Genomic DNA, 25,371 nt, shown 5'->3' on the forward strand with positions numbered 1-25,371 from the left:
GAGACCGTCTCAAAACAAAAAAAACAACAACAAAAAAGATTTTCTGATTGCTATTGGTTGAAAGAGTCAAGTTACTATCTAAAGACCTAGAATCTATAGAAAAGGGTCTATCAAGATAAGTGGTTGTGGACACCAGGGTTAGTATGAAGTCTCATAGGTGGCCACCCAAAAGTACTAGAAGCTGGGTGTAGTGGCTCATACCTGTAATCCCAACACCTTGGGAGGCTGAAGCTGTGGATTGTTTCAGCCCAGGAGGCAGAGGTTGCAGTGAGCCCACATCATGCCACTGCATGCCAGTCTGGGCAACAGTGCAAGACCCTGTCTCAAAAAAAAAAAAAATGTACGCTAGACACAGTGGCTCGCACCTGTAATCCAGCATTTTGAGGGGCCAAGGTGGACAGATCACCTGAAGTCAGGAGTTCAAGACTGGCCTGGCCAACACGGTGAAACCCAATCTCTACTATAAAGACAAAAATTAGCCAGGCATGGTGGCAGACGCCTGTGGTCCCAGCTACTTGGGAGGCTGAGGCAGGAGAATTGCTTGAACCCGGGACGCAGAGGTTGCAGTGAGCTGAGATCACATGCCATGCCACTGTACTCCAGCGTGGGTGACAGAGCAAGTATTGGATTCTCAGTTAATCTCTTCAGGATGGGGATGGCCTGCCAGGGGAAAGATCTACTTATTTCAATAGAGATTCTATTTATGTATTTATTTATTTATGAGATGGAGTCTCACTCTATCACCCAGGCTGAAGTGCAGTGGTGCCATCTCGGCTCAGTGCAACCTCGGCCTCCTGGGTTCACGTAATTCTCCTGCCTCAGCCTCCCAAGTAGCTGGGATTATAGGCATGCGCCACCATGCCCAGCTAATTTTTGTATTTTTAATAGAGAAAGGGTTTCACCGTGTTGACCAGGCTGGTCTGGAACTCCAGACCTCAGGTGATCTGCCCGCCTCGGACTCCCAAAGTGCTGGGATTACAGGTGTGAGCCACCGGCCAGCTTCTTTACAGATGTAGATTTCCCCCCATAAGTGACGGTTTTGAAGGACCATTTCAAAATATAACAAAGAAACATATTTTGGGAAAAAATATTTTAATTTCCTTCTTTATCTGTCAATGTTATGCCAGTCAAGTTGGAAAGTAAGCTGGGTTATATAGGCTTAAACAAAACCCATCTGATGAGATTTTTATGACTTGTAGGACATGACTTCCCAAGTTCTATAGATAGGAATTTGGACAAGAAAGAAAAAAGGTCAGAGTTTAGTCCTCACTCACTAGGCCTCATTCTAAGATTTGGCAGCTAGGCGCAGTGGCTCATGCCTGTAATTCCAGCACTTTGGGAGTCCAAGGCAGGAGGATTACTTGAGACCAGGAATTCCAGGCTAGCCTGGTATTCTCCCGCCTCAGCCTCCTGAGTAGCTGGGATTACAGGCATCCGCCACCACATCTGACAAATTTTTGTATTTTTAGTAGAGACAGGGTTTCACCATGTTGGCCAGGCTGGTCTGGGGCTCCTGACCTCAAGTGATCTGCCCGCCTTGGCCTCCCAAAGTGTTGGGGTTACAGACGTGAGCCACCATGCCCAGCCCAATCTTTTTAAGGTTTTTTGTTATAGAGAGAAGGTCTCACTATATTGCCCAGGCTGGTCTGGAACTCCTGGGCTCAAGTGATCCTCCCACCTTGGCCTCCCAAAGTGCTGAGATCACAAGTGTGAGCCACTGCCTCCAGATTGCTTCTACAATTTACTCCCTTAATTAATACTTCTTTTTTATTTTTTTTGAGATGGAGTCTCGCTCTGCCACCCAGACCAGAGCGCAGTGGCATGATCCTGGCTCACTGCAACCTCTGCTTCCTGGGTTCAAGCGATTCTTCTGCCTCAGCCTCCTGAGTAGCTGGGATTACAGGCCTGTGCCACTACAACTCGGCTAATTTTTTTTTTTTTTTTTGTATTTTTAGTAGAGACGGGGTTTCACCATGTTGGCCAGGCTGGAAACTCCTGACCTCAAGTGATCCACCCACCTTGGCCTCCCAAAGTGCTGGGATTATAGGCAATTAATACTTAATGTTGCTTTGTGCCAGGCACTGCTCTAAGCTTTTCATAAATGTTAACTGTTTAATCTTCATAGCAAACCTAACACTATTCCTGTTTTACTGATGAAAAAAAATGAGGCATAGAGAAATTAAGTAACTTGCTCAAGGTCACACAGTAAGTGGCAGAGTCAGATTAGAAACCAGAGTCTGAGCCCTTACCCATCATGCTATGCTTCCTCCCAGTTGACCTGTTTTTAGTCACATGCCCACCACTAGGCTAAGGGAAAGCAAAAACCTTGACCACTATACCCACTGAGACCTTCAAAATAAGCATGAATGAATCATGGGAGACCAAAAGACAACAAATGTTCACTATACCAGAGGGAAAAAAAATCATGAAGTCAAGATTATACAGCCCAATTTTTATTGTAAGTATTTCAGCAATTAAACTTTAAATAATTATATTAAATGATATATGACACAGAACTAGGATCTCTTACAAAAGTTTAGATGAGAGTGTCATTGCAATTAAGACCAATATAGCCAAAAAACTAGATTAACACTCTTCAAAGTCACGGGAATAAAAACAGGAAGTTTAATGTAATGCAAATTGTGTATTCAACCTAAAGGGGTATTTTATTGTTGTTAGTTATTCAACATTTTGCCCTGAGAGGACAGGGTCATTAGCAAGTGAATGATTTGATCCGTTCTCCTCTTCCAAAGCTATAATATCTGGAATCTCATCAGTCTCAGATGTCAAGTCTATGGTGGTGAAATCAAGCACCTGTAAAAGAAGAATCTTGGATATTGAAACAAACACTGATGAAGCAGAGTTGTCAGGTCCATCTGAGCTCATGGAGACTTTAGTGCATGTAGGTGAACCTTGCTTTGTCCATAGCTGTGTTTTTGAAAAGATGTTTGTGGTCTTATTCCTGCAATTCCCTCATACTATAAAAGCACTAAGGAAAACTTTTAAAAAGGAAACTAACTAGTGGTGGAACCTAGTCAATGAAGGCTTTTTTAAAAATACCAGATATATAGCATTTCTTGTTATTTCTCGTTATTCTCGTTATTCAACTATTAATCTATTACTTTCTTAAATTCCATAATACTTTTCCATAAGCAAGTGTCTAGGGAAATGTCTAGCAACTGAGGAAACAAAAGGTCTTTTTATGGTTGAAACAGCCATCACAAAACCCCACCTCTTCCCTACACAGGAAAGCCTTTAGGGACAAGAAACTCTATCAAATTTTATTTTATGTACAATTTTGATAAGCTAGGTAATGTTTCTTAGCAAACAACAGATTAAAACAAGAAAATTAAGGCTGGCCGTAGTGGCTCACGCCTGTAATCCCAGCACTTTGGGAGGCCGAGGTGGGCGGATCATGAGGTCAGGAGATCAAGACCATTCTGGCTAACACAGTGGAACGCTGTCTCTACGAAAAATACAAAAAATTAGCTGGGCGTGGTGGCATGCACCTGTAGTCCCAGCTACTCAGGAGGCTATGGCAGGAGAATCACTTGAACCTGGGAGCAGTAAGCCAAGATCGTGCCATTGCACTCCAGCCTGGGCGACAGAGTGAGACTCTCTCAAAAAAAAAAAAAAAAGAAAAGAAAAGAAAAGAAAAATTAACAACATATAACATATTACTAAAGGCTAGAATCTTGATAGTGGAGGGGAAAAACGCAGCTGATTACCTAACAGAGGAAAAAGAGCTAACAGCAACTAAAATCCCTCAAAAAGACTGGGTGTGGTGGCTCACGCCTGTAATCCCAACACTTTGGCAGGTGGATCAGGAGGTCAGGAGTTCAAGACCAGCCTGGCCAACATGGTGAAACCCTGTCTCTACTAAAAATACAAAAATTAGTCGAGTATAGTGGCAGATGCCTGTAATCCCAGCTTCTTGGGAGGCTGAGGCAGGAAAATCACTTGAACCCAGGAGGCAGAGGTTGCAGTGAGCCAAGATTGCACCACTGCACTCTAGCCTGGGTGACAGAGCAAGACTCTGTCTCTGAAAAAAAAAAAAAAAAATCCCTCAAAAAATAGAAGGAAAGAGGGAAATTGGGGAGTCATTGTGGGGCTTTTTTGTTTTGTTTTATTTTAAACGGAGTTTCACTCTGTCCCCCAGGTTGGAGTGCAGTGGCGTGATCTCAGCTGACTGAAACCTCAGCCTCCCAGGTTCAAACCGATTCTCCTGCCTCAGTTTCCCAAGTAACTGGGATTACAGGCATGTGCTGCGACTATGCCCAGCTAATTCTTATATTTTTTAGTAGAGATGGGGTTTCACCATATTGGCCAGGCTGGTCTCGAACTCCTGACCTCAAGTGATCCACCCTTCTTGGCTTCTCAAGATGCTGGGATTGCAGGCGTGAGCCACCGCACCTGGCCTGGAGTTATTGTTTAATGGGTACAGAATTTGTGCTTAAGATGAATATAACAGCGATGGTTGGATAACATTGTGAATGTGCTTAATGCTACAGAATTATACATTTAAAAATTGAAAAAATGGAAAATTTGACACTGGATTTCGGTTTTGTTTGTTTTGAGATGGAGTCTCATTGTCACCCAGGCTGGAGTGCAGTGGGGCAAACTCGGTTCACTATAACCTCCACCTCCCAGGTTCAAGTGATTCTCCTGCCTCAGCCACCCAAGTACCTGGTATTACAGGTGTGTGCCACCACACCCGGCTAATTTTTGTATTTTCAGTAGAGATGGGATTTCACCATGTTGGCAAGGCTGGTCTTGAACTCCGGACCTCAGGTGCTTCATTCACCTTGGCTTCCCAAAGTGCTGGGATTACAGGCATGAGCTCCTGTGCCCCACCAGCTCTACTATCTTTTATATGACACTCTCAAATGGCACTTTCATAAAATCCATACCAGCTAAAAACCTAGAAAGTATATTCTGTATCAAGACTCCCTTGTGAGATTCAAAACCTTTCATTATATTATATTTCAAATCATATCTCTAATCTGCAGGCCCAGTTTAAGCAAGTAAAACCTGAGAAGAATCCCAGGCAATTCTGTCTACCTCCCATTGCAAACATTTTCCTTTTGACTGCCTGCCTATCGCTTCACTTAGTCATCTTACTGACAATCTTAACAATTTTTTTTTTTTTTGAGACGGAGTCTCGCTGTCACCCAGGCTGGAGTGCAGTGGTGCCATCTTGGCTCACTGCAACCTTCGCCTCCCAGGTTCAAGCAATTCTCATGCCTCAGTAGCTTGAATTACAGGAGCAAGCCACAATGCCCAGCTAATTTTTATATCTTTCGTAAAGATGAGGTTTCACCTTGTTGGCCAGGCTGCCCTTGAACTCCTGGCCTCAAGTGATCGGCTGACTCGGCCTCCCAAAGTGCTAGGATTACAGGCATGAGCCACCGCACCTGGGCAATCTTAACAATTAAAGATGTACTGTGTTAATCAGCAGTTTCATCTGTCAAACTCAATGAAGTGCTCCCTCTCACCACCAATTGAGAGTATAATTTCCTGATTCAGTCTTTTCCTTCTGAGCATTCTATTCCTGACTCTCAGCTTAGGATGGTTAGTTAGAGGTCCTTAACCCTCACCAGTCCTAAAAATATGACCTGGGTCTAGCCCAGTGAGGGTCAAATTAATACCACTTTTTTTTTTCAGGAGTTGATAATTTCTAAAACTAAAGTTTTATAAGTTCAGTTCTAAAGAAGTTCATTTTGGGGTGGAAGGAGCAGGGTAGCATCAGAATCTCAAAAGGTAACCAAGAAAGATACCATAAACAAGTCTTTGGCTTAAGTTGACCTTGAGCCCTGTATCTTATGTAAACCAAATTTTAGTTTTTTCCTTTTCATTTCATTAGTTGTTTCTTTCCTGCAGCCTTAAACTCCTGGGCTCAAGCAATCTTCCTGTCCCAGCTACCTGAGAAACTGAGACTATAGGTGCATACCACTAGGCCCAGTTTCATTAGTTCTTTAATACCTATAAACTGCCTTTTCAAAGTGGATATATTTTCCTAACCATGAGCTGGTATTATATACTCACACCTGAACTGCCAAGTTAAAGATACTACATGTCACTGTCCCACAGATGATGTCCCCATGCTTCTAGTGCAAATTAAAAAAACACATCCCCATCCTCAACACTCACTTCCATCTGTTGAGGCAACATTAACTTAATAGATGAGAAAACTAAGGCTCAGTGATTAATGGCCAATGCATCATGTTCCTTTGCATTTTTGCATAGGACAAACTAGAAAGACTATGTTATTATTATAGGCAAAGGAAAAAATGTTCTAGAACCCTCCCTGAGGCACATCATGCCAGGTTTCATGCAGTCATATGTTTACGAACCTGCCATGGTTACATACTGTGTCAGCCTTAGTATTTTCCCTCAAAAGAACTGTTTTCTGGAGGAAAACAAGTCTGTAAAACCAAAATTTTCTGCCAGTTTATGCAACAATGAAGCTGCAAGATGTGAGAACACAGACCAGGTTCAGTAGCTCATGCCTGGAATCCCAGCACTTTGGCAGGCCAAGGCGAGTGGATCATCTGAGCTCAGGAGTATGAGACCAGCCTGGGCAACATGGTGAAACCCCACCTTTACAAAAATACAAAAATTAGCCAGGTGTGATTGTGCATGCCTATGGTCCCAGATACTCAGGACACTGAGGAGGGAGAATCGATTGAGCCTGGGAGGCGAAGGTTGCAGTGAGCCAATCTCACTACAGCACTATTGCCTGAGCAATAGAGCAAGAGCCCATCAAAAAAAAAAAAAAAAAAAAAAAAAAAATTCCAGACCACCACAAATCCTGAGACATGTTGACAAATGAATGAAATACATATAGACACAAACTTGAAACACAAAGACAGACAGCAAAACCATGACCAATGTGCACAGCTCACGGCAAAACGCAAGGGCTGCTGGTGCTCTTCTAGAAGCTAAGAATGGTCTACATTTTATCCTGCCCCTGCTCAGGAAGAAGAGCTTTGAGACTGCTCTTCTTTTCATAAGCTATTCAGTAAGCACTACAATTCTTTTTTTTTTTTCTAATTTGTACTAACTTAAGTAACACACTGTAACTCTTATTAATAGGGAAACACAAAGGTGTATATTCAAGATAAGAAAGCATGTGTAGTCAGGCGTGGTGGCTCACGCCTGTAATCCCAGCATTTTGGGAGGCCGAGGCGGGCGGATTACCTGAGATCAGGAGTTCGAGACCAGCCTGTCCAACATGGTGAAACCCCATCTCTATTAAAAAGACAAAAAATAGCCAGGAGTGGTGGCACACGCCTGTATGTGGGAGGCTGAGGGCAGAAGAATAGCTTGAACCTGGGAGGCGGAGGTTGCAGTGAGCTGAGACCACACCATTGCACTCCAGCCTGGGCAACAGAGCAAGATTCTGAATCAAAAAAAAAAAAAAATTAAGAGCCAGAGGCCTAGAAAATGCCAGTCACTGGGAACAGGGAGGCAAGTGAGTGAATAGGCTCTATCCTGGAAACCCATACATCCCAAAAGTTCATCCTTCCCAGAAACCAGAAGCTCCTTATCTGCAAAACAAATCCTAGGGACTTCCTAACTACCCTCCAACTCAACTCACCTGTTTATTGATTTCTAGAGTTACACTGAGGAGAAAAAATTTGTAACTTGATAAAAAGCTTTTTTTTTTTTTTGAGACAGGGTCTCACTGTTGCCCAGGCAGGAGTGCAGTGGCAAGATTTCAGCTCACTGCAACCTCCACCTGCCTGGTTCAGGGGATTCTTGTGCCTCAGCCCCCGAGTAGCTGACATTACAGGTGCATACAGCCATGCCCGGATAATTTTTGTGGGGTTTTTTGTTTTTTTGGGTTTTTTTTTTGAGATGGAGTCTCACCCTGTCGCCGGACAGGGTGGAGTGCGATGGCGCAATCTCGGCTCACTGTAACCTCCACTTCCCGGGTTACTCGGGAGGCTGAGGCAGGAGAATGGCGTGAACCCGGGAGGTGGAGCTTGCAGTGAGCCGAGATCGCGCCACTGCACTCCAGCCTGGGCGACGGAGTGAGACTCTGTCTTAAAAAAAAAAAAAAAAAAAAAAAAAAAGATTCTCTTGCCTCAGCCTCCTGAGGAGCTGGGATTACAGGTGCACGTCACCATGGCCAGCTAATTTTTGTATTTTTAGTAGAGATGAGGTTTACCATGTTGGCCAGGCTGGCCACTGTTGGCCACTCCTAACCTCGTGATCTGCCCACATTGGCCTCCCAACATGCTGGGATTACAGGCGTGAGCCACCATGCCCGGCCTAACTTTTGTGTTTTTAGTAGAGACTGGGTTTCACCCTGTTGGCCAGGCTGGTCTCAAACTCCTGATCTCAAGGGATCCATCCATCTCAGCCTCCCAAAGTGCTGGGATTACAGGCATGAGCCACCGTGCCTGGTCCATAAAAAAGTTTAATAGACTCATTCATACCAAAGGAGTATATAAAGTTATGTGCTGCTTCCTCGTTTTCATGGAGATAAAGGGGTGAATCAGGATAGAAAGAGACGAATTTGAGTTAGACTTCAGTTCTGCTGAGGGCAGCCCTGCTTACCTTTTAGCAGGGACAGCCAGAAGCATGTAGCTCTATTTCACACCCTTTTTGTTCTTTTTTTTTTTTGAGACAGAGTCTCACTCTGTTGCTCAGGTTGGAGTGCAATGGCAAGATCTTGGCTCACTGCAGCCTCCACCTCCCAGACCCAGGGGATTCTCCTTCCCCAGCCTCCCAAGTAGCTGGGATTATAGGCACACACCACCAGGCCAGGCTAATTTTTGTATTTTTTGTAGAGACAGAGTTTCACGTTGTTGGTCAGGCTGGTGTTAAACCCCTAACCTCAGGTGATCTGCCTGTCTCGGCCTCCCAAAGTGCTGGGATTACAGGTGTGAGCCACAGCGCCAGGCCTATTTCACAAGTTCTGAGACTCACTTTTAAAAACTAGTTTGACATATTGCATATGCATGATAAGGAGATTCAGGATAGTTCCTAAATAACCAATGTTGAATGGACTAGAAGTCTGGATACTATAGGCAGGAGGTAAGAAGAACCTTTGTCGGCCGGGCGCAGTGGCTCACGCCTGTCTCAAAAAAAAAAAAAAAAAAAAAAAAACCTTTGTCTACAGGGGGCTTAAAGTCTTTTTACTTCTAATTAGTCTCACATGGTCTTCTATATGTACCTCCCCAACAACAACTGAGGTTAGTGACTTTCTCCCAAAATAACAACACAGTAAGTAAAGTCCAGCTGAGGCTGGACACTGAAGAATCTCTCTTTAGGACTCACACTTTAACTGGTTCCCTGGCAAGAAATGCCCAATGACTTCACATGACACTGATTTAAATAATCACTTGCTTCCTTTCAGCTCTGATTCCTTTTCAGTAAGGTAGTCAGACATGATAGGACATTTTACTGGTTTAAAAACAGGCCGGGCGCGGTGGCTCAAGCCTGTAATCCCAGCACTTTGGGAGGCCGAGGCGGGCGGATCACGAGGTCAGGAGATCGGGACCATCCTGGCTAACATGGTGAAACCCCGTCTCTACTAAAAAATACAAAAAACTAGCCGGGCGAGGTGGCGGGCGCCTCTAGTCCCAGCTACTCAGGAGGCTGAGGCAGGAGAATGGCGTAAACCCGGGAGGCGGAGCTTGCAGTGAGCTGAGATCCGGCCACCGCACTCCAGCCTGGGCAACAGAGCTTTTGAGACAGGAGTTTTGAGACTCCATCTCAAAAACAAACAAACAAACAAACAAACCCACTCACAGGGGTCCAGTAAGTTGGCAAACAAAGAGGGCCAACTGTCACCTAGTAAAATTTGAGTACGCACATCAGCTTTTAGTTTTTTTTTAATCTGTTATAAAGCATCCCATTTTTAACATTAGCCTTCCAATGTTCTCACTCTGCCAAATTCCCCAACAGGCCAACTGAAATTCATGTATGTATAATAACTCTGTCATGCAGGTTAAGCAGCTCTATGAAAGCAACACACAAAGCATATGGAACAAACAGTATGTAACTTGTCTATCCTGCAGTGAATTTTATTGAATTCAAACGTAGTATTATTCCTATTTGAGAAATAAAAAGCTAAAATCAAGTTTTACAAGTAATCATCATGAGATAAACCAGTGAAGAAGACTTTTCAGATCATACCAGAGCTGACACCAGTTTCTACCACAGCCCACATGAAGATGTTTTTATTCAATACAAACAGGAACAGAGGCAACACAATGGCCACAGAATGAGAACATAAGTGCACTTGAATTTTTTCTGAGTTCTGGCTATAGGCTCTGACAAGCCTAGCATTCTTTTCTTACCAGGTGAACAGAATCATCTGCTAATGCCAGAAACTTTAAAGCTCTTAATTCAGCTAGAAACAACTATAATTGAGGGCCTTTACTGGCTTCTTGCTTCCCAATTTAGGGTTGCCTAGCAAGTTAATTTCAACATAACAGGTCATCTGCCTGGCCACATCATGCACCTGCCCCAGAGTGACAGGGGCAGGTTTAATGAGAGTTTGTGCTCAGATGGCTGGAGTCTCCTGGCTGCTCTTGTCCATCTCACACCTTGGTCCTGAGCATTCTACAAGACTCAGTCAGCTGAGGATAAAGGACCTACCAGCCAGTTGAGGGGCGTGTTGTTAACAAGATATTACATCACATCATCTAAAGATTCCTTCATTTTCTGCAGCTGTCCTTGCTAGAAGTGAGGGAGGCTGTCAGACACTTCCTTAAAGGAGGCAGCACTTTTCTTGAACTACTGATGGAAGTAATACCATCCCCATGTGCTTGGCCTGATCTTGGATGTTCTCTTGATGCGCCTTGGATGTTGGACTGGGAGGTTGTGTACGTGGTCTGGAGCTGCTGAGTCAGGTTAGCGGGCAATTTCAAAATCGTGACTCAATGTGCTGAAAATAAAACTTAAAATTAGCAGTGGATCCAGCAGTGCTATGTTAAGTTAGTTCAATGACAGTAAGCTGGTTATGTGTCCACCACATATATATGGATTCTTCGGCTTTTAAAAATCCTCATTGCAATGCAGTGCAGCAGTATTCACATTTCATAGATGTGGATATAAAAAGCAAGTTTAAGTAGATAGCTTCAGTTAACAACTGGAAAGCAGCCCTGGGTAGGGATTCGAACTAGTGCCTGAGTCTCCAAAGTTCATCATCTTAAACTGAAGAAACATATTAGGCAGGGAACCCAAAAGAATGGAAATAATGCTTCATTCCTAGTAATGTAATATATATATTCCCTCTTAAAATAAGATGACAAGACATGCTCCTTACGGAGATGAGACCATCTTGGCCAAAATGGTGAAACACTGTCTACCCCGGCTTCAGAGCTTTTGGAAACAAGAACCACTTTCCTAGGACATTTCTAGAATATCTAGAAGGATATTTCTTTTCTGTTTTTTTTTTTTTTCTTTTTTTTCTTTTGGAACCAGGGTCTCAGTCTGTCTCCCAGGCTGGAGGGCAGTGGCACAATCATGGCTCACTGCAGCCCTGACCTCTTAACCCAGGTGATCACCCACCTCAGCCTCCCGGTAACTAGGACTACAGTTTTTACATGCCTGCTAATTTTTGCATTTTTGTGAGATGGGGGATTTCACAGTTGCCCAGGCTGGTCCACAGATTCCTGGGCTCAAGTGATCTGCCTGCCCTTGGCCTCCCAAAGTGCTGAGATTACAGGTATGAGCCATGCAACCAAAGATGCTATGTCTTCTCTCAGACAGTCACCTTATTGCCCTTTCACCTAGTTTTATTCACCCATTAGTTCTCAGTTCTTGTTCATCTCTTCAGGAGCTTAATGTGACTCACACCTACCCCTACTCCAAGGCTGCCTGAGATAGTCTTCCCATGTATATTTTCTTTTGTTTTTTGAGACAGAGTCTTGCTCTGTTGCCCGAGCTGGAGGGCAGTGGTGTGATCTGTTTCGCTGAAAGCGTCTGCCTCCTGGGTTCAGCGTTATCCTGCCTCAGCAGCCCAAGTAGCGGGACTACAGTGCGTGCGTGCCACCATGCCTGGCTCATTTTTGTATTTTAGTAGAGAGGGTTTCACCATGTTGGCCAGGATGGTCACCGTTCCAAACCTCATGATCTGCCCACCTCAGCCTCCCAAAGCGTTGGGATTACAGTGAGCCACTGCGCAGCCAATAGTGCCTGTATTTATGCTGTTAAAAACAACCAGACTTGACTGCTCTGAGCATACTGCCTATGGGATAGCCCTTTACTATACCAAGAGACATTTGAAAAAAAAAAAGAGCACAATAAGGACAGCATGGCTGGCTGTATCCCTGTTATTCTGTGCCCATTATGAGGGAGCCAAAGGCCTGTGTTTCTCCATTTAGTTGTATCACTTGGGGCATGTATGTATACTCATAGGTTGTTAGATAATTATTCCCTGTCTAGTTTTGCTTTTTCTGCCACATAACTAGCCACCTAATACACATGGTATTGTTCAACCTTTTGATGATACAGAAAGAGTATTCTAAGACATAGTATGGAAGAATTGAAATGAAAAGTCTGACAGAACTTCTTCAGAAATCAGCGAATGACTGTCTGATCATCTTACCTCAACACAGTGGGACTCATCAGTATCATGGTATCCAATGCTCCTTTTCCCTCCACCCATGAGAATTGAAACATCCTGAGCATCCTGAATTTTTCTGATTGGCACTATGCATTCTTCTGGCAAATTCAATCTAGACACATTGAAACAGAAGACAAAGGAACGAGTCAGATATTCATGTTAGCCCATTTGCAGATGTATATGATGTAAATCAGGCAATATAAAACTAAGAATTGGCAGTGGTGGCTCAAGCCTGTAATCCCAGCACTTTGGGAGGCGAGGCCAGGCGGATCAGTCAGGAGGTCGAGACCATCTGGCTAACAGTGAAACCCGTCTCTACTAAAAAGATACAAAAAACAGCGGGCGAGGTGGCAGGCACCTGTAGTCCCAGCTACTTGGGAGAGGCTGAGGCAGGAGAATGGCGTGAAAAACCGAGGCGAACTTGCAGTGAATAAAGGTCCGGCCACCCGACCACTACCTCAGCCTGGGCAACAGGGCAAAGCTCCATCTCAAAAAAAAAAAAAAAAAAACTAAGAATTTCCTGGAGTTGAATGAGATCTATTCTGCTATCATTGTTATTTATTATCGAATCAGTGTAAATTAACCAAGCAGTAATAGCTCTTTACTGCCTCTAACTGTTAAATCACTGACTCAAATTTACCTCCAGTTTACTTTGGGTAAACAACTAAATTTTTTTTGAGAATCCCTCCATCACCAGACTAAGAATTAAGTGGTGTGATCACAGCTCCTGAACCTCCATCTCTGGGAGTTCAGAAAGCAGAATTGTATCCTGCCTCAGCCTCCCAGAGTAGCTGGGATTACAGACATATGCCACCATGCCCAGCTAATTTTTGTATTTTTTAGTAGAATGGGGTTTCACCATGTGTGTTGGCCAGGCTGGTCTCGAACTCCTGACCTTAGGTGATCAGCCCCACCTTGCCCTCTAAAAGTGCTGGGATTATAGGGCATAAGCCACCACGCCCAGCCAACAACTAAATTTAATGTACATCAGTGAGGTAAGTTAGAATTACAAACAGAAGAATTTGACCTCCTCCTTCCCTGTTGCCAACCACCTAATATTTCCCCTTCAAGGGAAGAAATGGTTTTCTTATAGCTTCAGTACAGAATGGTACATATTGTTCTCCAACTTGGCAACCTTTAGTAGCACAGTAGTCTATTGTGATATATCAATTTAATTAGTCTAATAGTGGATATTGCATTGTTATAGTCTCTTGCAACTTTAAAGCAAATATACACATCCATAAGATAAAAGTAAAAACTACTCCAAAATTGGGTATGTTTGTAACTTCCCTAAAACTGTCTCTTGAATCCCAGTCCATAGGCAAGAGAGCTGTATAAAGTGTGGTTCTTTCTCTACACCGTTGCCAACAGCCACATTTCCCGTGTGGCAGGACAAGAAAGAATGTTGGTACTTGACCCCTGAGAGCGAGATTAGCATTGCTTCATATATTTCAGCTAGTATACTTCCTTTTTCATGAGCTGTCTTCATATTCTTTGTCCAGTTTTTCTATTGGGTTGTTCAAGTAAAAATTAGAAATTCTTGGATTTTTGTGATTACATTAATTCTTGGTCCTAGAGATAAAATGGAACCCGCTAGATACCTTAAAATAAAGTTTACTCTGGGTGAACAGTGGAATGGAGCTGAGAAATGGTCTCTTGGCTTTTTTGTAGCTTCTTTAACCCTGTGAGCCTGCTGAGTAGGCAGGGGTGACTTGGTAGATAGGGATCCCCAGTCTAACATAATAACTTGGCTTCTAGACCAGATCAAATCCAGCTAACTTTTTTTGCTTCTTTTCTGAAGTTAGAAATAAGAGATAAAAAAACTTAAGGGATCACAGCGACAACTGATAGAGCCTGGACTCTAACCTGGGTCTTGACTTTCTCACTTCTACCCAATCCTTAGCAATCTTGTAGTCATTTTTTCAAGACTGCTCCTTGTCTGCTACTGGACTTGACTACCCTGAACATATTACTGTATCACCACCACACTGCATGCATCTACAGGTTTTTCCCATAGAGTAAACTACCTTTTTTTTTCCTGAGCAGCATCTTGCTCTGTTGCCCAGCCTGGAGTACAGTGGGCGCCAATCTTGGCTCACTGCAGCCTCAGCCTCCCAGGCTCAGCTGATCCTCTCACCTCAGCCTCCCAGTAGCTGGGAATATAGGGAACAAGCCACCACGCCCAGCTAATTTTTGTTTTAGGGTTTAGATCATGTTGCCCAAGCTAATCTCAAATTCCTGAACTCCAGAGTGATCTGCCTGTCTCAGCCTCCCAAGTGCTGGGATTATGAGCATCACCATTCTTGGCTACAGTGAACTTGGCGGCATGGTACCTGGCACACATTACCTAATGATGATTCTTTGTAATGAGGATTTTATAAAGCAATCCATTAAGAACAATCCATTTACAGAAAATATTTTTTCAAGGCCAATTTTTTGCTAAAATTTGAAAACTTACTATGTACAATTCAATGTGAACTGTGATTGCTTTAGGAAGGAGAAAATCTATAAAGGCAAAAGATTGAGTGGTTTGCTCACATCTGTAATCCCAACACTTTTGGGAAGTCAAGGAGCAGGTGGATCGTTTGAGAGACCCAGGAGTTAATCAGCCTGTGTAACATAGTGACTCCCATCTCTATAAAATTAAATTAAAATTAAAAGGATTGACTGCAAACAGGCATGAGGATCTTTTGGGGTAGCAGAAGTATTCTAAAACTTGTATTCTTGGTGATGCTGCAACTGTGTAAAATTTAGACTAAAGATAAGTGTATGTCAATTGAAGCCGTTTAAAGATTTAATATAAAACAGTATTTGAAGATAAAATTCAGTTACTAGTTCTTCCCTCAGTGGAGGGAGGTACTGTTCTACCAACAGCTCTGATTTGGTGAGGTGCATTTTCTCGCCACTGTTCACGAGAGCTGCATCATCCGACTCCCAGTACTGTGTTAATGCTGCCACTGACCACAGACTTGGTCTTCTCTCCACCTTCCAGTCACTGCCCCTTTGGTCTTGTCCATCACCTGTGATGGAGTGCTGGCCACAGAATCCTTGGCCCCAGTCACGGTAGTCGTCACAGCATCTTTTGCCCCAGTCACAGCACCTTTGGCATTGGCAACAATCTATAAGTAGAAAAGCGGATCCCTTGGCTGGTGAGAAACATGAGCACAAGGACATACTCAAGGTCTTAGCTAAGGCAGCACAGGTGAAGAGTTAAAGAAGGAATCTAGTCCTCTCACTCTAGCTTTAGGTCTTGGGCAAGTCACTAAGAGTTGATGAGCCTGAATTTCCCTATCAAGTATATCTGCCCTACCTGCCAATCCTTGGGAATTGCTGGAGGAGCAAATGAAGTAAACAGATATGAAATCTGTCTGTTTGCCAAGGCTGCAGTGAGCCGTGATTGTGCCACTGCACTCAGCCTGGGTGACAGAGCAAGACCCTGTCTCAAACAAAAAGAAAAAAAGAAAGAAGAGAAAAGAAAAGAGAAAAGAAAAGGTAAGTTATATAGCTTATTTCAAAGTCACATAATTTCAGAGAGGAAACTGAAGATCAAACTAAACCTGGCCCTCAGGGTGTTATTAGTATGCAGTTATTATACATGGCCAGCATGGTGGCTCACGCCTGTAATCCCAGCACTTCGGAAAGCTGAGGCAGTTGGATCACCTGAGGTCAGGAGTTCGAGACCAGCCTGACCAACATGGTGAAACCCTGTCTTTACTAAATACAAAAAATTAGTCGGGCGTGGTGGCACATGCCTGTAACCCCAGCTACTTGGGAGACTGAGGCAGAAGAATCGCTTGAACCCATGAGGTGGAGGTTGCAGCGAGCCAAAATTGCACCATTGCACTACAGCCTGGGCAACAAGAGTGAAACTCCATCTCAAAAACAAACAAACAATAAAAAAAAAAAAAAAAAGCTGGGTGTAGCGGGGCGTGACTGTGAATCCAGCTACTAGGGATGCTGAAGCAGGACAATTGCTTGAAGCCAGGAGGAAGAGGCTGCAGTGAGCCAAACTTGTGTTGGTAACACAAGTCACCAACATTTAAAGAAAATATCCAAAATGGAAAATAGCTCTCATCATTAGCATGGTCTCAAGAAATGTAAGTGAAAAATTTAAAAGATTTGCACAAGCATTCTAAAGGCTATACACTAAACTTATCTATAGTTGTGAACCATATAACATTTTGGTCAGCGATGGACCACATATTCGATTATAGTCCCATAAGATTATAATGGACTGCCCTATAACAGGGATACCTTTTTTTTTTTCAGTGTACCTTTTCTACGTTTAGATGCACAAATACTTATCATTGTGTTATAGTAGTCAGTGTAGTCATGCTGTGCAGGTTTGTAGCCTAGAAGCAAGCAACAGGCTATATACCATACAGCCTAGGTATATAGCAGGTTATACCATGAGTCCCTAACCCCCGGGCCATGGACCATTACCAGTCCATTACCAGTCAGAGGCGGCATTAGATTCTCAGAGGAGACCTAACCCTAACACCCTGTGAACTGTGCATGCACACGCGTGCAGTTGCATGCTCCTTATGAGAATCTAATGATAAATATAGTACACTTGAATCATCCCAAAAACACCACCTGCCCCCTGCCGATCCATGGAAAAACTGTCTTCCATGGAACCAGTTCCTGGTGCCAAAAAGCTTGGGGACCACTGGGCTCTACCATCTAGGTTGGTGTGAATATACTCTGTGATGTTTACACAATGGCAAAACCACCTAATGATGCATTTCTCAAAACATATTCCCATCACTAACTGACAGATGACTGCATTTAGATTATGAAAAGACACAGAGCTATATTTTTCCCTAACTGGTATCCTTTTGTGCCATTCTGTATTCTTAATTTGAAACAAAATTTTAGGACGTTATCTGAACCAAAGGATCACCAGGACAGATGAGCCTATCATTTTTGTCAACACTGGCTAGCTATCCCATGTGGATGGTAGTTCCTGGCAGCATTGTACAAGCCAGGTGAGAAAAGTTTATATATATATCACCTCTGCATTTATTTAATACCACAAGAGAATCAGTTACTTGAGACAGCAATTTCATCTACAGGAGCAAAGACACAAATTGATAGACATCACACTAAAAGTTTTCTAATCCAAAGGAGGTTAGTTCTTCTCTGCTTCATAGATACAACTTGACAACAGTTCAGGAAGTAAGGAAGCGGCCATTATTTTTCAAACACACATCCAGATCCAGGTTGGGAAAACAAGTTAAGTATTTGCTATTTGTGGTATATACAGCTTGTGCTAACAGATAGAACATGAAAACATGTGAAGTGTCAAGCCTCAGCACTTTTGTCCCAAGCTCACCTGAGTTGATGGCTGATTCAGAATAGGCAGTCTCTCCTCAATCCTGTCTAGCCCCTTACAGGCATAGATATTGGCTACTGCAACTAGAATCACAAATGGGAAAATGTTAATGTAGTACTGTAGGTGTAGAATGAACACACATTACCATACCTTATACTTTTAGCCTTATTTAAAAAATGGTAAGAATGGGCCGGGAGCAGTGGCTCACGCCTGTAATACCAGCACTTTGGGAGGCTGAGGCAGGCGGATCACAAGGTCAAGAGATCGAGACCATCCTGGCCAATGCGGTGAAACCCCGTCTCCACTAAAAATACAAAAATTAGCTGGGCGTGGTGGCGTGCGCCTGTAGTCCCAGCTACTTGGGAGGCTGAGGCAGGAGAATTGCTTGAACCCGGGAAGCAGAGGTTCCAGTGAGCCGAGATCGTGCCATTGCACTCCAGCCTGGGTGACAGAGCGAGACTCCATCTCAAAAAAAAAAAAAAAAAAGGCAAGAATGTTGATCTTATACAACAGAATGCATTGCCTGGTTTCTCTAGCTCTGACAGAAAGAGGCCTGGCAAGTTGCTGGCAACTCTCTTCTACAGATAAGGAAATATAGGGGTGTGAGGGAGGAGCAGGCAGAGGCAGTGACAGGACAAACAGGAAGCTGGCTCTGAAGCTTCTTCCTCATCAACTGGCCCCTAATGTTAATGCCAAGAGTATCCAGGCTTTCCCTGAACTCTCATTCAGAGAATAAGGTATCTGGAAACTCTCTTAAAGTTGGTATTCCCGAGCCAGTTTAATCCCTACCTACACTTACTTCAGCACGTGTCAGTGTATTTGGGGTTCTCACTAGGAAAGAGTATGCTAAGACCACCCTGGATCTCCCTAACAAGGGAGATTTTAGTGTGAGCTTCCCACTAAGAATACCAAGCCAAGTACAAGCACCAAATTCATTTAGGAAGTAGCAGAGTTGGAATGGCTGGTCTCTAAAGGCTCCTTATAATCCTACAAGTCCCTGGCTTAACCATTTGAAAGAATGATTTAAATCTTTATGCAAAATCTTTATGCAATGTGGAGACACTGGAGCCTCCATACAGTGGTGGTGGGAATGTAAAATGGTACAGCTGATTTGGAAACAGTCTTGGCAGCTCCTCAAAAGCTTAAATACTTATATAACTCAGCAATTCCACTCCTAGGTATATGCCAAAAAAACCTGAAAACATATGTCCACACAAAAACTTGTACATAAATGTTCCTAGAAGCATTATACATAATCTCCAAAAGTAGAATGAACCCAAACATCCATCAGTTGAAGAATGAATAAAATATTGTCTGTCTAGACAGTGAATTACTATTCCACAATAAAAAGAGATGAAGTACTGATATGATGTGACAAGATAGATTAACTTTGAAAACATTATGCTCAATGAAAGAAGCCAATCACAAAGATGAAGGGGTGGCCTGCCCCTCCACACCTGTGGGCGTTTCTCGTCAGGTGGAACAAGAGACTTGAGAAAAGAAAGAGACACAGAAACATAGAGACATAGAGAAAGGAAAGTGGGCCCAGGGGACCAGAGCTCAGCATACAGAGGACCCACGCCAGCACCGGTCTCTGAGTTCCCTCAGTATTTATTGATAATTATCTTTACCATCTCAGAGAGGGGGAAGTGGCAGGACAATAGGGTCACAGCAGGAAGAAGGTCAGCAGAAAGACATGAATAAAGATCTCTATGACCTGAGTAAGTTTAAGGAAAAGTGCTGTGCTTTGATGTGCATATATGCAAACATCTCCATAAACATTTTCAGTGCATAAAGAGCAGCATTGCCTGCTAGCACGTCCCACCTCCAGTCCTAAGGTGGATTTTTCTCCTATCTCTTTTCTCCTATCTCAGTAAATAGAACATACAATTGGGTTTCATTCCATTGCCTAGGGATGGGCAGGAGACAGATGCCTTTCTCTACCTTAACTGCCAAGAGGCCTTCTTTCCTCTTTTACTAATCCTCCTCAGCACAGACCCTTTACGGGTGTTGGGGCTGGGGGATGATCAGGTCTTTCCCATCCCATGAGGCCATATTTCAGACTATCACATGGGGAGAAACCTTGGACAATAACTAGCTTTCCTAGGCAGAGGTCCCTGTGTGTAGTGTTTGTGTCCCTGGGGACTTGACATTAAGAGAATGGTGATGACTTTTAACAAACATACTGCCTTTGGGCACTTGTTTAACAAAGCACATCCTGCGCAGCCCCAAATCCACTAAACCTTGAGTCACCACAGCACATGTCTCTGCAAGGACAGGGTTGGGGGTAGGGTTACAGATTAACAGCATCTCAAAGGCAGAAGAATTTTTCTTTTTTTTTTTTTTTTGAGACGGAGTCTCGCTCTGTCGCCCAGGCTGGAGTGCAGTGGCGCGATTTCGGCTCACTGCAAGCTCCGCCTCCCGGGTTTACGCCATTCTCCTGCCTCAGCCTCCCGAGTAGCTGGGACTACAGGCGCCTGCCACCACGCCCGGCTAATTTTTTTTGTATTTTAGTAGAGACGGGGTTTCACCATGTTAGCCAGGATGGAAGAATTTTTCTTAGTACAGAACAAAAATGGAGTCTCTTATGTCTTCTTCTTTCTATATAGACACAGTAACAGTCTGATCTCTCTTTCTTTTCCCCACAAAAAAGCCCACACATTTTATGATTTCATTTATAAGAAATATCCAGCATAGGCAAATCTATAAAGACAAAGTAGATTAGTAGCTGCCTCAGGGCGGTTGGAAGGAAATGGAGAGTGACTATTAAGTATGACAGTATGAGATTTCTCATGGAGTATGAGATTTCTATTTCTTTTTTATTTTGGTAAAATATACATAACAAACTTCACCATTTCAACCATTTTTAACCACGCAATTCAGTGGCATTAAGTCCATTTACAACATTATACAACCATCACCACTATCCATTTCTAAAACTCATTCACAGCCGGGCATGGTGGCTCACACCTGTAGTCCCAGCACTTTGGGAGGCCGAGCCGGGCGGATCACCTGAGGTCAGGAGTTCCAGACTAGCCTGGCCAACATGGCGAAACCCTATCTCTACTAAAAATACAAAATTAACTGGGCATGGTGGTGTATGCCTGTAATCCCAACTACTTGGGGAGCTGAGGCAGAAGAATTGCCTGAGTCCTGGAGGCAGAAACTGCAATGAGCAGTCTCAAATTCCAGGCATCAAGCGATCCTCCCATCTAGGCCGCCCAAAGTGCTAGGATTACAGGTGTAGGCCACCATACCCGTCCTCTGGGGGATTTTTAATTAAAGGATCATAAACATCTGCCAATGCTATGAAACAGGCCTTCTATGGACAGGCGCGGTGGCTCATGCCTATAATCCCAGCACTTTGGGAGGCCAAGGTAGGTGAATCACAAAGTCAGGAGTTAAGCCTGGCCAATATTATGAAACCACATCTCTACTAAAAATACAAAAATTAGCTGGGTGTGGTGGCGGAAGCCTGTAGTCCCAACTACTCAGGAGGCTGAGGCAGGAGAATCGCTTGAACCCAGCAGGCAGAGGTTGCGGTGAGCTGAGATCGCGCCACTGTGCTACAGCCTGGGCAATAGACCGAGACTCCATCTCAAAAAAAAAAAGAAAAGAAAAAGAAACGGGCCTTTTATGGTAATGAGGGTCACCTGAAAGTTTCTAGGTAAAGGCAGTGTATACCCCAGGAAGGGCTAAGGAGTTCTGGATGTTACTGCTGTGAGCTCAGGGGCTCACCACTGACCAGTCCCTTGACTGCATCTTGAAAAATCAGAACTCACTTTGCGGCTCTAGCTTCTGGATGATGGGCAGAGCACTGGTCATGGCCACGGAGGTGATGGTCTTCACGCCTTTCTCTGCCATCTCACACACAGACTTCAGGTAGGGATATTGGTCCTTTGTACTGAGATAGGCTGAGGACATGAGGTCATACGTGGAGCTCACCAAGGGCAGGTTGATCACCCGGGTCACCACACTCTGCAATCAAAGTAGGGAGGGTGTGCTTATTAATGTCTCAAAACACAAGAGGAGAGAAAGTAGGCAAAGGCTACTAGAAATTCATACCGGTTGTGGATCAACTGCAACGGATGCCATTTTTCTTCCTGGAGAAAGAAATCTGCAGAAAAGAGACTTATTTCAGAACACTGGGATGACTCTCCCAAATTCATTCCCCAACCCAGGCAAATGCTGATTTCAAGTAGAGAAAAATTCAGGGTGAGTTCCGTGCAGTCTTCTGTACTTCTTTCCTCTCTCCAGCTCTCAGAGTCCTCCTCCTGAAGGACCCACACCCCCACAGCCCCACTCCCTCTTTTGAGGCAAGGTTTCAGAGCTTATGTGTAAACTTGCAATACTCAGGAGGGAGAAGCAAAGTTGTTGACAAACTTGTTTTGTTTCTCCGTCAAGATAGAGAGATGCCTTTTGAAGGGCAGTATCTGTTGACAAAAATGCTAGCCAAGTTAAAACCCAGGTTAAGGCTAAAGAGAGATTTCAAGCAGAAGACATCTTGGTCAGCCGGGATTCTTGTGGGGATCAAGTGGGAACGCTTTGCAGGGACGTAATAAAACTTCCTTGTGAAAGGACGGAAGCTAGTTTAGGGGGGACAACGCAGAAAGAGAAGCACTTCACGACGCCTTTAAACGTCATCTTAGCATCCCCAAAGCCCATCCCCACACAAAGCCGACCGCGGCAGGAGCTGGGAGGGAAAGAACCTGCTTGCTGTCGTCCGTGCCTGAGCGGCCAGCTCACCCTCCCTTCGCCAAGAACGGAGCCGCCACTACTCTGAAGGCGGAAGACGCGCCAGTGTCGGTATCCCACTCCCATTGTGTATTCATAAAATGTGTACCCATAAAATGCGGTTTTCGGGCTGGGAGCAGTGGCTCACGCCTGTAATCCCAGCATTTTGGGAGGCCAAGGCAGGTGGATTGCTTGAGGTCAGGAGTTCAAGACCAGGCTAACCAACATGGTGAAACCCCGTCTCTACTAAAAATACAAAAATGAGCCAGGCGTGGTGGCGGGCGCCTGTAATACCAGCTGCTCTGGAGGCGGAGGCAGAAGAATCGCTTGAACCCGGGAGGCGGAGTCATTGCACTCCAGCCTGGGCGACAGAGACTCCGTCAAAAAAAAAAAAAAAATGCGGTTTTCTAACGCGTTTCCCTTTCGATAATGTCCCTTCGACAAATGTTAATTGTTTCCCCACAACCACCCAGGCAGGCCAAGGGACACTTGATAGCAATCGCCCTAAATCTGTTGGCAGGAAAGAAGCCTCAACTTACAAAGGCAAGGGTCGAAAGCGCGGGTTCAGGAGACCGCCCTACCCGGTCAGGATCTGGAAGCCGCGAGGGGAGCGGAGGGTCTCGGACCACCACCCCCGCGTCCCGTCCACCTTAGAGCCCCGTGGGGAGCAAGCAGCGGCCCCGAGGCCCCGGGGAGCCCCCCACCCCAACTGGGCGCCGCTGGGGACCTCGGGCCGGCTCGCTGGGGCGCCGAGTGGGCGCGCACTCACCGACGGACTGCAGCGAAAGGCGGAGAGCAGGCGCGTCCCGAAGGCGACTCCGGCTGCTACCACCCGGTCAAAGCGTGGGGCCCGCGGGCGCCCGGGCTATAAACCCCGCCTCGCCGCCCCTCCCCGAGCCTCCGCAGCACGTGACCCGCGGCAGCACGCCATGTCCTACCCCGAGTGTCACCCTAGGGCACATCCCGGCGCCCTCCCCCAATGCCTGCCCTCCTAGAGGGGTGGGGGCCCGGTCTGGGTGAGAGGGTGTGTTGCCTGGGTGAGGGGCCCCGCCGCGGGGAGAAGAGCCTGTCGGGAGCGGGGCGGGGGGAGGCCCAGCCTGGGGAGGCTGGGATTTGGAGGTAGCCCTGCCTGGAGTCGGGGCGCTGCCTGTGGGTACTGACAGACCCGGGGCAAATGGGGATGGCACCCAGGCTGGCTTTGGGGTTTTGAAAAATGCAAACAAATTCACACCGACTTGTTGAATGGCGTTAGTCCTCAGAATAGAACTCTTTAAAAATGGAAGCGGTGGCTCACGCCTGTAATCACAACACTTTATGAGGCTGAGGCGAGAGGATCTGTCGAGCCCAGGAGTTCCAGACCAGCATGTCAAAGATTTTTTTTTTTTTTTTAATTTTTAAAAATAGCCCAGCGTGGTGTCGCGCGCCTGTGTCCCCCAGCTACCTGCGAGGCTAAGATGGGAGGATCGCTTGAACCTGGGAGGTCCAGGCTGCAGTGAGCCGAGATCGCGTGGCGCTGCACAGTGGCTTCTACGCTGTTATTTTTAGCGAACTAATAACCTTTAAAAGTTTTGTGGAGGCTGGGCACGGTGGCTCACGCCTGTAATCCTAGCACTTTGGGAGGACGAGGCGGGCGAATCACCTGAGGTCAGGAGTTCGAGCCCAGCCTGGCCAACATGGCGAAACCCCGTCTCTCCCAAAATACAAAGAAAGGAGCCCGGCGTGGTGGCGCGCGCCTCTAGTCCCAGCTAGTCCCGGCTGTTTGGCGGGGTTGGGGGCGGGGGATAGGTGGCTGAGGTGAATCGTTTGAGCCCAGGTGGTCGAGGCTGCAATGAGTCGAGATCGCGCCACTGCACTCCAGCCTGAGTGACAGAGTGAGACCCTGTCTAAAAAAAAAAAAGAAAAGAAAAAGAAAAGACTTAACTCCAGATCACTCCAGAATGATAGCTGCGTAGGCTTATGTGAGATAGGCAACTTTTATGTGCAGGGTTATGCACTGTTTTCCAAAGACAACTTAAATCGTCATCTGAGTCCCAGTTGTGCTTTTTGTTTGTTTGTTTTGTTTTTTTCTCGTGTAAAATGCACGGATTTGGAACCAGATTATTTGAGCAGACAAGTTGTGCCACCGCCTGAGGCCAGGTAGGGCTCGTGGGACTTCCTCCCCCGTGAGTGACCAGGGATCTCCAGATGAAGCTGTCTGGCTTCGCCCCACCCCCCATCCCCCGCACGCGGCTCGCAGGGAGGGTACAGCAGAAGGGAGGGTTGGGAGGTGGGAGGGGAGCAGGCGCTGGCGCCGCGGGTCCGCCCCCTGAGGAGCCCACAGCGCTGGAGTCCCAGGGAATGGCTTTGTGAAGCTTTGGAGTTGCAACTGTAGGAAGCTCTCAGAGGCTTTTACCCCAATTTGTTTTCTGTCTGTTTGTTTTGTTTTGTTTTTTTGTTTTTGTTTTTGAGATGGAGTCTCGCTCTGTCACCAGGCTGGAGTGCAGTGGCCCGATCTCGGCTCACTGCAACTCCAGCCTCCCCGGTTCAAGTGATTTTCGTGCCTCAGCCTCCCGAGTAGCTGGGACTACAAGCGTGGGCCACCACGCCCAGCTGATTTTTGTATTTTCAGTGGAGACGGGGTTTCACCATGTTGACCAGCATGGTCTCGATCTCTTGACCTCGTAATCCGCCCGCCTCGGCCTTGGGAAGTGCTGGATTACAGGCGTGAGCCACTGCA

At 45.4% G+C, this 25,371-nt stretch overlaps 1 protein-coding gene across 1 annotated transcript; it reads right to left on the minus strand.

Annotated features, from left to right (window-relative positions):
- Positions 1-2,431: 2,431 nt before the first annotated feature.
- LOC101000339 (perilipin-2) lies at positions 2,432-23,623 on the minus strand. Its single transcript, XM_031654273.1, is given in 19 exon segments — positions 2,432-2,706; positions 2,708-2,814; positions 10,615-10,746; positions 10,748-10,810; positions 10,812-10,888; positions 10,891-10,903; positions 12,569-12,661; positions 12,663-12,700; positions 14,209-14,255; positions 14,257-14,315; positions 14,317-14,381; position 14,546; positions 15,419-15,517; positions 15,519-15,572; positions 15,574-15,705; positions 17,922-18,004; positions 21,704-21,899; positions 21,987-22,038; positions 23,425-23,623. Coding segments are annotated over 18 exon segments (1,320 nt in total). The 5' UTR covers positions 22,017-22,038; positions 23,425-23,623; the 3' UTR covers positions 2,432-2,675.
- Between the last annotated feature and the right edge of the window lie 1,748 nt (positions 23,624-25,371).

This window comes from Papio anubis, chromosome 13 (assembly GCF_008728515.1).
Source record: "Papio anubis isolate 15944 chromosome 13, Panubis1.0, whole genome shotgun sequence".
NCBI lineage: Eukaryota > Metazoa > Chordata > Mammalia > Primates > Cercopithecidae > Papio > Papio anubis.